Genomic DNA, 12837 nt, shown 5'->3' on the forward strand with positions numbered 1-12837 from the left:
TTATCATTGGCTTACTTCCTACACTGTGCTAGAGTGCAGTTCCTTCTTCCCCCACAGCATTAATGTCATCCACTACTTCATTTCAAGTCTTAGCTCTCTCTACTTGTTTTGGCCCCCTTTTTCAAAAAGGCATTTCCCATATGTCCTTAGTGCATCCATAAGGATGCAATTCTCCTCTGGGCTACATCTGACTTTCCTGGGTCTTGTTTCTTGCTGTTACATCACATTGTAACCTGCAATCACATATTGTCATGAAAGTAACAGAGAGACACCTGCTACCCGGTATGACATTCAAAAACATGGCCCATTCCTGCTATTGCATTAGACAAATACACACAAAAGGTGATATCCAGGATGCATCACTGCTTTTGAGTTGTACTTTTCATTTTTGTTTTTTTTTCATACTGTGTTTTCTACTCCTCTGCTGCAACACCAATGCATATGTCTACAGATGTTTACTGTGAGATTTTGCAGTTGGATGCACAACAGATCATATATTCCATTACTTAATTAATTACCACAGCTTTCCTACAGTCTACCCACTACAGTGGTCACCATCAGCAGTAAGCCACATGACATGTGTAGAGAGGACTGAAAATGGTACCTTACACAATTCCAAGCATACTACTTGTAATCCATCAAAAAGCTACTAACTGTAATGTCTTGCCAGTAAATATAGGCTACTGTTGCAGATATCACAGTTAACTACACTGATAAGTGCCTTTTCCTGGTTATTTATGCTTACCTGCTGCTTATAAATGACTATTTCAATCACTCTTTTCATAGAGTGCTGCAGAAGTGCAGAGCCCAGCAAAGACTAAAATGGTGGCTTGATGCAAGTCAAAAGTATGCTGGGGCCATTATGCAGCTGTGGCTCAGCCTCACTGAGTTACATAACATCGTGCCACATGTATATCCTCTCTTGTAGGTGCAAATGCATTCAGCTTGCCACAGGCAAGCTGCTCTTACTTTATGAAAGTACAGTTGTGTAAAGTCTTATCTAACAGTAGACGTCCTTTTCACTGTTGCAGTATTCACCACATATGGGATCTCCTGTTAAGGACAGCCCAACGTCCAGCCAGTATACTAAAGCCTTTACATACTCCCAGCATCATACTTCAAAGTATAGGGCATAAAGGTGATGCATGCACATTCAATACTCAGAAACGAAGTGCCCCAGGAGAACTAGAGAAAATCCAGGAGAACATGCACATCTGGACAGAAATACTAAGGGAAGAGAAAAAGGGCAAGAAGGCAAAGACCCCTCAGCCAGCAATGCATTCCCAACAGTAGAGAGGAAAGGGGGTAGGAGGGAGGGTGGGAATGAGTGAATATTACAACAATGAAAAGAAAGTCAGCTGCTGTTATGGTAACATTTTACACAACTGTATTACATCCTTCCTTATCACTGTTGTAGTATTCATTAATGTAGAAAAATGTTTGAGAAGGCACAGAGGAGCCTTTCTCAAACTCATGGAGGATAGCCCTGGCTCTGGAAATGACATTAATCTTGTAATGTCTAGTGGACAGAGGACCAAGTAGCAGCTCCAAGAATGGATCTAGTATCCAAATCTTTGAAGAGAGCTCCAAAAGAGGCTACTGCCGTCATAGTAGGACCTCTAAGTGAAGAAGAAAGCAGTTTACCATGAAAAGAATAACAAAAAGAGAGGGCCTTAGAAATCCAGGAGATTGTTTGCTTAGCTCTACCAAACTAAATGTCCTGGTGTGAAAAGAACAAAAAGCTGCTCAGATTTGTGGATAGCCTTTGTCTTATGCAAATAATACCTGAGCCCTCTATGTAGATCTAAGGTATGAAGACATCTTGTTACTAGCAAACTGTCAAGAAGGAAAAAAGCAACAAAGCTGGATAGACTGATTAAGAGACAAGTCACTGACCAATTAGATAGCTCAGGGCATAAAAGAAGGATTACTAAGCAGAGACACCCTGTCCCTCTGAAAAACCAGAAAGGCAGAAATTGCCATCAGAGCATGAAGTTCAGAAACTCTCTTGGCTGAAGTAAGGGCAAGCAACAAAGCAGTCTTCCGGGTGTAGTATTGCAAAAAAGAAGAGGTGGGCTCAAAAGGAGGCTGAGTCAGGTTTTCAAGGACAAAAGTTCCCAGGATGGAGGAATAGGTTTTCTTGAGGGTCTGTTATGAAGGACTCCTTTAAGGAATTGTTAGACTGCAAAATGATTGGCCAATAGTGGTTAAAGGGCAGAGACAGACTGCAGACAAATGAGCTTTAACAGAAGAATATGCTAAGGCTAGTATGAAGCAGTTCATACAACTAAGAAAGGACCAAAGACCCTGAGAAACAGGAAAATCTGTCCAAATGGAGGGAGAGAAACTGTGTTAGATAAAGGCAGATTTGTCCCAAAAAGGGGGCTTTTGAGCTTTAGAAGTCTGGGTGGGTTTATCAGATAACATGTGCTTGGGAGCCCTTTTCCCTTTGGAAAGCTGTCAGACAAGGTTGCCTGAGAACAAAAGCAGACACTAATAGTTTTTCTGAAATTTGAGGACTGGAAAAACAAGACTTGTTTAACATCCCACATACCTTTACCTTTGTCTTGCAGAGTCATAAACAAGTCAGCAGCAGCAGTACTAAAGAGATTTTGATTGCCCAAAGGAGCACCTAGAAGTTTGGCAGGTAAGGCATGGAGGCAAAGCCAAAAGGACCTCCTCACAACTGAACCTGGGGCAGCAGCTCTAGAAGATGCATCAGCTGCATCATAATTACATTTAACATAGTAACAGGTTACCTGTGAAGTAGAAGTCAATAGAGAGAGATCAGTAGTCTCATCTTCAGAGTCAGGAAGGTCTGAAAACATAACGTGTCATATGAGTTAATAATAATAATTTATGGCCCTGAAGGCCAGAGTAGCAGAAGTATAACCCCTTTTTCCTCAGCCACTCTATAACCCACCTGCCTTTATCAAAAGGGAGAAGTATGGAAGATGATAAAAGCTAGGATGGCTTGTTAAGAGAAAGGGACCACAGCACAGTCTGAAGGAGGACACTTCTAAAAGGTACTTGAGGGCCTCAGGCACCTTATAAAAATGGTCAGGCATCTTAGGAGACAAAGACTGAGAATGAGCAGCCAAGGACGTAGCTGCAAATGTGTCCAACAAAGCATTCAACACCAGTGGTAACAACAAAAGGTTTAGGAGATTCCATTTGTAACTGCTCATAATACCGCTTTTGAATGTCAGATGCCTGGCAGCAATCTCACATAAAATGTTCCATTATGCGAACCACTGAAGGACAACTCCTCAAAGGGAGAATCAGGGGACTCGAGAAATCCTCTTCCTCAGACCCATAGTCCAAAGGTGAGGTAATTTGTGAGGAGTAGGCCAATGATTCATCTCCTGAATCCAAGTCCTCATCCAATGAATCAGATTCCCTAGTCCTTTTGTTGGAGTAGAAGACCACAGAGAAGCAGGAACAGATAACGCCTGATGGGGCCTCAAGGCCATCAGGCTATTGAACAGACCCTTGGTAAAGTACCGCCATTCCCTCTGAGGTTCCTCAGCAATAGGAGGAGTATGTTCATTTCTGCTTCTACTTTAATGGAATGTCAGCTTTGATCAACTGTGGAGCTTTACAGCCATGCCTAGACTCCATAAGGGTACCAGGAACCGCTTCCCTAACAAGAATCAGGGGAAGCAACCCCCAGGTCCTTCGCACAACCTTAAATGATGTGAAAGCTGGTTCAATACTGGTCTCTGACAGGGTCGCAGCAGAGGAAACTGCTATCAGCACAGGATAGTGTTGAGGGTATCCAACCAACTTGAAAGAGATGTCTGGTGGAGGCAGGAAAGCAGCAGAGTCAAGTCAAGACTTTTCAATCTTCTTTTTAAGAGGCGGTTGTACTTCAGTGTGGGTAGATTTGGCCATGGTACCCCTGCATCAAAAGTTTGAGATACTGTTTCCTATGGTAAATGGATAAAGAAGACAGATGTCTGTGAAGATTTTTCAGCAATAAAACCTGGCACATGGTACACAGAGTATGATCCTGTGAAATACTTAGGCGGAATAAATACTTCTCATGATGATCTGTAGTGGGAAGCTACCTCCCACACTGACATTTTCTCTTACTGGATGACATGAACCCTAAGTAAACAACAAAAGAAGGAACCCTAAATGGAGCACTTATCTGTAAAAGGCCCAGTAGAAACCAGCTCAGTAAAGGGAGTTCGGACCAATGTTCAACTGTAGTGTTCAGACTGGTTGGCGCCATAGCCGGCCTTAGGCACCAGCGAACCCTGAGGTCATTGGGGGCCCCCTGGTCTTGGGGGGCCCCAACCACAGCAAGTTAACTTATCTTGATATTTTGTAACATGTCTGTTAAACCAACAACAACTATACAGGAGTCTTGCATGCTTAATAAATGGGGGGGGGGGGTAATAATAACTCTTACTTATATCTCCCTCAAATGTCAAAGATCTTTAGTTATAGTAACAGGCTTCACAATTCCATTAAATGTTTTACCACTGACATAATGCCCCTGGCTTAGTTAAACCCTGCTGGTGAACATGCTCTCCATTAAAACTAACATCATAGCTAGTTGTAGGTACCTACAATACACCTGTGGCTGCAGGGGGCCCCTTAATCATCCCTGACTGTGTGGGGGCCCCACAAAAGCTGCTGCTGGTTGGGGAAAAATGAGGAGAAAAAAATGTATTAATGTTTGCTTGTACTGTTTAATCTGAACAGGGCTGTGATATGACCCTGTTAGGATAAAACTGATAATAAACATGAATAAGCTTAGTACTAGAGAGAGATCAGCAGCCAGAGTGACCGATCTCAATGCACACCATAAAGTTTCAGAAGAGCTAATGCTGCTGATATCTTCAGGGATGGTTTCTCTTTCAGGGAGTTTAATAAATGCTGCCAGAACACCAGATACTGTAACTCTCAATGTCTTTGCTGAAGAATTCTGCTCAGTGCCAAAAATCATCGCAGAATAAAGGCTCAAAATGAGGATCACATTTTAAATATTGCTCTAATTCGCTTAAAAAGTTACTAGAATAGCACATTTTGTATCTACCTGCATTTTTTGGACAATAAGAAGTACAAAACTATGATGTCTGGATTTACTGATTGTAATCTTAAATGATTTGCTTGCAAATAAAACTTTATTTATTTTGTTTATGAAGGACAGAGCAAAATTATGAGGCAAAATCAAGGAATATCTGTGAAATCAGGGACAGTGACAGGTATTCATTTACTCCTCAATGAGATAAAGTGACTTACTCCTGCTGTTTGATGACTGCTAAACAGCAGTCACTGATCGGGTGTGGCAGTACCAGTATTGTACAATGTGCTGTTATTTGCTGAAATAAGTACAAAACTAGTATTGCTGTGACTTATGCATGAATAAACTGATAGCTGGTGCCAGAGCCATGGCCTGAAGTTAAACGCCAAAAAATGTATAGTCATACCCTTCGGGGAAAACAAGGTAACTCCAAGCTACCATATAGGTGGCAATCCACTAAGCACAGAAGAGGTTATCAGGGACCTGGGGACCCAGGTTGACAGTGGTCTTTCTTTTGACACTCACGTTGCTAAAGTGGTTAGAAAGACCTTCTACACTGCCCACCTGATCATGAAGGGATTCACATCCAGATCTAGTGAGGTCATTGTTCCCCTGTACTCTTCACTTATCAGACCAATGATCGAGTACAATTCCCCATTTGGGATGTATCTCACCCGACACCTGCAGCAACTGGAGAGACTCCAAAAGTTCCTCACCAAAAGGATAAAAGGGACTCCAAAATCTGTCATATGTTGCCAGATTGAAGAAACTCCAGCTCTATTCAGTCGCATACCGTCTGCTCAGAGGTGACCTTTGCCTGACATACAAGGCTATGTCCAACCCGGAATTAATGGACATGCTCCACCTCAAAAAAAACAAATCCACCAGAATCACTAGAGCAAGCGACTTAAACCTTAGCACGGATATAAATAGGTTGTGCTGGAGGGATAGATTTATCACTCAGAGACTCCCTATGCTGTGGAATAAAATCCCGGTCCATGTGAGGCAGAGCACCTCGCTGGCTCTGTTCAAGAGAAATCTTGACCTGCGGATGGGAGATCGTAGGTTTACCCCGGGAATCATCTCTGTGTCACTGCTGGACAGAGGCACAACAAACTAATGGGCACAGTATTTTTTTCATATAAGGGGTGGCGTAAGCCACAAAACTTTGGGCTAGGCTTATAAATGCCTTAGGGCAGATAGCCTAGTATAAACCTATGAACCTATGAATGTGTGTGTATAAAAAAAAAATCACTGATTTGTATCAGTGCACACCATCCAATAATGCCGGGATACACATATTTTTCTGCTGGGTATCAGTAAAAAATGCAGCTAACAAGTAGTTATATTTTAAAAGTAAGGCATAAAATATATCACAGAACATTAAGACACTTAGATCTTCCAGAAATCTGGTGGCACCATCACTCCCCAGACTGTATAAATGGATGCAGAGGGGGGTCCCTTATTCATCCTTGACTGTGTGGGAGCCCCACAAAAGCGGTTTCTGGTTGGGCAAAAATGAGGAGATAAGAATTATTTAATTTTCTGATTATGCTCTTTAACCTGAACAGGGCTGTAATATGACCTTGTTAGGATAAAACTGATAATGGCCTCTGCTATCAACCGCACCTACTTTCCTCACAATCACACATCAGGCATGTATACAGGTGGCTGTCCCTTTGTGAGAAAGGCCAACATACTGCGGTACATAAGCTTGTTGTAATGTAAGAGCATTGTAGCTACAGGCCAGTCTGTGTGTACTACTACTAAAAGTTTGCAGTATGAGCTAAAAGGATGGCTAGGAAGTCTGAGAGTGACAGTGTGATACTTAGACAGGAAGTGCTCAGGGGGGTGCCCAACTTGACATTTGCTGGGGGCCCCAAAATGCTAACACCGGCCTTGGTTGGCGCACGCGTGCCACCACACACACACACACACACACACACACACACACACACACACACACACACACACACACACAAAATGACCTAACGGAAAAGCAAACACTCACATGAAAAAAAAAATCCAAAAAGATCAAAGCACAAAACAAAAAATAAAAACATAAAAACACTGCACCCCCACACCCACTGCTAGTTATATATGCCAACTCCAACAGGGAATAGAAAACTTAAGCACACCAGTATCTTAAGCCTGCAAAGAGATGAAAAAAAGAATGTTCACTCTTTCGAACACTCCATATTACAAAATGCAACAGCGTGTGCGTGCATGCGCGCATGTGATACTTGTGCACAAATCAAAATCAGCTTTAATGCATTATTCAAAATACTATAAATGAAATGTTTCAAGTCTGCTGCAGAAAAGATATTGTTGCTGACAGATCAGTCATACCTGAAATATTTGTTAAGAAATGTGTATTTGCTGCGTTTAAGCTTTGTTACTCAGTCATACAGTGGTAGCAACTGTTCTGCAATGACAGTTTAATATTATATAACTACTTAAGTCTAAGCAAAAAATGAAACTTGTACTTTGAAAATTATTATTATTACGTTGGACTTGCTGGTTACATTTATTGTAATTTGTAGAAGTTACTGCAAGTTCAGCAAAGGCTGAATACACCAAGACTCAATACCCATGCTGAGGTGAAAGTGAGAGTTGTGCAAAAACTTTCTGCACTGCACAATTCCAGTACTGTGAACTGCAATGATTTAGGGCCATTATGAATAACAATTAATGATTTACCAAACCGTAGACCTACTGGCAATTACAGATTCAGATACACAGCTAAACAATGTGAAGGTTTCATGGCAGCTTAGACTGGTCACTTGAAACTGCTCTCTATTGACGGTTTCATAAAATGTAACTGCTTAGTTATAGCAAATAATTCAACTTGTAATGTGATAGTTATAATGATTATGTTGGAATACAACCTACAGGCATATTGCTAACATTTTTGGTAATTTGCAAAACTTTCCTTCAAGTTCAGCAAAGGCTGAATTAGACCAAGGCTCAACACTCAAGATGAAATGATTCTGTTGAGCTGGGAAGTAGACTCGGAACTGCCTAGACAAAGTAATGCCTTGCTAAGTTTAATACTACTGGCTGCCAAAAAAAGCAAATACTAGAAATTGGAAATCAAAATGTAATATTACTGTAACTGAAGTAGTGAATAAGAATATTGTAAAAAAATGTGAAATAACTGAAGGTGGGATCCTTAGAGAATGGAAACAGCATATTATATAGCAGTAAATGTAATCTTTGGGAACATTACATGCAGAATAATGTTCAGGAGAAGGAGTAAGGTTTAAGGGAAGGAAATTTATGTAATGTCAGAGTTTATGCTAACTGTGAAAAAGGAAATGTATAATGCATGAAAGAAATGTTACTATGGTTTGTTTTGTTTTATATTAATGTATAAGTACCCATGTCACTGTTTTAGTTGTGACTTAATGCACATATTTTTAAAGAAATATTAACGAAGTCCAGAATTCTTTTCCTTCTATTGTGAAAACATCTAAAATTACAGATTTTTAAAAGAAATTAATAACTTTATTTTCTAATACACGGATTGCTACTCCAACTATACTACCAGCTGATATGTTGATAGCAGTGCTATGTAGATTACAAAGAGGGTTAAATTACCTGGACTTTCTGCCTTCTCGACTTGCATTTTTCATATAAAGGATTAACAGCTTTCTATTCCCCTTTATTTCATGGTTTCTTCCATGTTATTCCTCTTCACTTTTTGCTTCTTCCCCTACTCAGGGTTTCTACCTTTTTGAATCTATATCCCATTTTTCTGCTTTGTTTTAAATGTTGTCCTGACTTGTAGCCTTCTGAGCTATGCCTCCTTACTTTGTGCCTTCATATGTATAGTTCTACTTACATGTTAGCAATATGCATATTCTGTAACCCCCCAGTGAGCTAAAAAGTAAAATGTGCATAATGTTTCATTTTGTCCTAGTGCTGTGCTTTATACCACAGTTCAGCTACATAGACTACATTACAGATATGTTTATTAATTACACACGTGTAGTGTAACTTTTTTTTTTGTAGCCATAGTTTGTATTTCTTAATACTACATCTGCACTGCTTATTTCAGACTATGTACTTTCAAAACCTTCTAATGGTATACCTGTAAATCTCCCCTCTGAATTAGCTGCTGAAGTCTTTCTCCTCAGTTCTCCAAAGAGAATTATTTATGCCCAGTCAGACCATCAGACACTAAAATACAAACAGATGCATCTGTTTGTGGATCTGAGAAAGATGAGCAATGGATCAAAACAAAAATGAAAGCAACCTGTCTATCTCTTTCCAAAAGTTTCAGAAAGTACATTAATACTTACCGACCACTCTGGATGAAGTAGGACATCTGTCAGTTCTATTACAAGAGTGTACGGAGGCTGATAGTATGGCTCTTTTAAGGGGTCTGGCAACAGGTTTGTACTAGTAGGCTCTATTATCATCTACAAAGAGAAGAACGTAAAAAGGAAAGTAAAAAAATATGCATCATAAACAGCTGCAATATGCCAACACCAGAGATGCAATAATATGACACGAAAGTCATAAATAAGAAAAAAAAAAAAAAAACAGTGGTATACATCTTTAACAAAACCTTGAAAAGTGACTTCTAAAATTATTTACTTGAATTGTAAAACAGTTATACAAACATTACTCAGTGTCTGCTTTTAAATTTAGGACTGCATTGTCCTTCAGAAAATCCAACTAAACTGATGTCTTATGAATTTTCTGTGCCTAATACCGGGACCTCATCCTGCTGCTTCTTAAAAGTTCTCTCTCTTCATTATTTTCCATACATCATGAATGGACTACCACCGAACTGCTGGTTCTACAACTTCTCCTACAGTTTTGCTAATTTTCTGCAGATCTTGCTCACAATTGCTTCATACAACAACACAAACTGTTTTATGCTTTGAGACTGTCAATCACAATGGGTGGCCATGGTGGTGCAGTGGTTAGCATTGCTGACTCACAGCAAGACGTTCTCCAGTTCGATCCTTGGCTGAGGTCCCTTCTGTGCGGAGTCTGCATGTCCTCCCTGTGGTCATGTGGGTTTCTTCTGGGTGCTCTGGTTTCCTCTCACATCCCAAAGACATGCTGTAGATGGATTGGACACTCTAAATTGGCCCTAGGTGTGAGTGCGTGCGTGTGTGTGCCTTCTGTGGAAGGTTGGGCGCCAGGCTGGCAACTCGACAATGTAAAACTCCACTGTCAATCATGAGCAGACAGGTGATCTGCTGTGGCGACCCCTAACCAGGAAAAGTCGAAAGAAGAAGACAGTCAATCACAATAAAACAGCAAATAAAGACAGAAAGCATCGATCTTTCTATGGGTTTATGTAGTAACTATTCTAGAACCTTTAAAACACAACAAGGTGAAATGGAAAACTCCAGCAGCATGTTACTTTGCGGATTATCTAGAACCTTGCTGTAACGATTTGGCCACTTTTGTCTCCTTTACATACCATTTGCTGAATGTATTGATTCCACTAGTTCTAATGCCTCTTACCAGGAAAGATCCAAGGCAGAATTTACAGAGTGGGGGCAATGTGACCAGATTCTGAGGAAATTCCTCTGATATTTTTGAGTGCAGTATGCTCTTTAGCAAGTACTTATGTTACAGCCAAATCAGGAATCAGATCTCAGTTTAACTTCTATCTGTAGGATGGCACCTCAGAAGGACAGCACCTCTGGAAAAGATGCACAAAGGTGTTAGCAATGGAACACATATCTCTCAACTGATTAGAATTTTGCAGAATGCCTATATGTTTTCTTTGTGCTTCTTAAAATGTGTGGTTTTCTGGGAAATCTTTTTACATTGTAGCCACTAAATAATGTCGAACACATCCCCAGTCTTAACAACTTGATTCGAGAGAACAATGTATTTGTTTATTTACAAGTCAGGTTGGCTGAGCTCTAGAGAGACCCTTTTCAGGGATGACATGGGGAGAATATCTCCATAAAGAATTACAGAAAGTGCACTGTGCTACATAAAATTTACATTTTATGGCCTTGAAGGCCTGAGTGGCTGCCATGTACATTTTATTCTCGTACTAACCTTGCACTTTGCTTTTCTTGTCATTTGGGAAAGTACAAGGGGGTACTAGTTTAGACCCCCTTCTTCCAGATCCACAGACACCACAGCTGATTTGAAATAGTGTTTGTGGGAATCATGGAACATATGCAACCTGTTAAGTTTCTTAAGGGTAGGCAGCTGGGCGTCCAGTTTAGTAGATGCTGTAAGGAAAGCATCCTCTAAAGTCCCTAAAACAGGAGGGATAGCCATATGTTTAGGAGCATTTTTGCTGGTTATTTGATTCCTCTTTGGTTTCCAGCATTGACACCTATCCTCCTTTTTTTTTTTCTGGGCTATCTGGAAAATAAAACAAATTGTCCAGTACTCCGGAAAACATTGTACAAACTGGTATTCTGTTTCAAAAAAAAAAGAAACACACTGTCCGAGTTTGTTAAATCAGCGTATTGACTATGCCCTTTTTTTTCCAGTAAATTGGCAGAAAGAAGAAATCACAAATGGAAACAGAGGGTATTCCTCCACATCAGACATGGCAATCTCACTAAATGGGTGGAAAATGGGCAGGAGAGGGGAAGAGATGAGTGGGGTCATGGGAGGTGTGAGGGGTGTGGCCTTGGTCGAGTTTTAGCCACAATGAAAGGTGGTAACCCTGTTGGATTCCCATCTGAAGTATTCATCCTACAAACAGCATTATTCACATGATACTTCCACTGTTAGTGAGGTAGTGGAAACAGTGTCTTCTGGGTCTATGTTCTATCCTCGGGTGAAGGAAATCTATAAAGAATAATCCAGTTTTGCCTCCTCACTCTCAGTAGTCATCCCTTACCTTATGAGAAGATAGCTTCCTCTTTTTGAACTCCAAACACAAAAGCATCACAGCTTGGCTAAAGATTACTGCTCAGAAGCAGCCTAAGGCAGTTGGGTAGCAAGGATCGGCCAGACTGCTGAATGTTGGACATCTGCAGCAAACCTGTGGCAGGTGATATGTGGCCTCGGCTTCTGAGACCTTTTAGTTCAGACACCCACTTTGGAGATCCTTAGACTTCCTTTCGTGGCCAGCTACAACCCCCCCTTTCTAAGATGGTAGGGTACCCATCCTCCACTTCAAAAATTATAAAGCGTGCTTTGGCCATGGATGTCTGCAATGAGATTTTTGTTCTGGAAGCCGAAAAATGGCATGCTTGTGCTGGAATGATGGCCTCCAAAGGGGCTTCATTGGAAGTATCAGCACCCTGAGACTCACAATCTGGGAGCTGCAAAAGCCTCTCACCAGGGCATGTAGGCCACCAAGACATGACAAGACAACAGATTCTGGAGTCATGTCACCAATGTACTTTTCAGCCGTCTTTCCCAAAGAAATGTCACAGACAGGGGATAAACTAGTTGAAATTATAGTGGACTGGCTGCAGCCTCAAGCTTATTCTGGGCCAAGAAGTTTTGTAAGGAATGCCTGCTTCTCAAAGTTTTAGGGGTTAATTCCTGACAGACCCTAAACTCTTTTGTAATTTGTTCAAGAGCTTTACAAAACACAGTACAATTTGTTCAAGAGCTATACAAAACACACAGTACAATTTGTTCAAGAGCTATACAAAATACATAGTGAATATGAAAGTCGCGTGTGGAATCTGTATACCAACACAGCATCTACCCTTAAGCCCCAACATGCTCTAAAAGACATCCCAGTACTAAATAAGCACAGAAATGCCCCCAAAACCAAGTGTCAGTAGGAAAAATCCCCAACTTTGTATGTTCTTGCACACTTACTTTACTTAACGTTGGACAGCATAAAA

General features: G+C 40.8%; 1 protein-coding gene across 1 annotated transcript in view; it reads right to left on the reverse strand.

The window, feature by feature from the left end:
* TIMM50 (translocase of inner mitochondrial membrane 50) overlaps positions 1–12837 on the reverse strand; it is a 1096571-nt gene that overhangs the window by 400462 nt on the left and 683272 nt on the right. The window contains exon 6 of the mRNA XM_044062888.1: positions 9340–9459. Coding sequence (XP_043918823.1) covers positions 9340–9459 — 120 coding nt within the window. The remainder of the gene's footprint in view (positions 1–9339; positions 9460–12837) is intronic.

This window comes from Protopterus annectens, chromosome 1.part0, assembly GCF_019279795.1.
Source record: "Protopterus annectens isolate FY-2018-M chromosome 1.part0, PAN1.0, whole genome shotgun sequence".
NCBI classification, from domain to species: Eukaryota; Metazoa; Chordata; order Ceratodontiformes; family Protopteridae; genus Protopterus; species Protopterus annectens.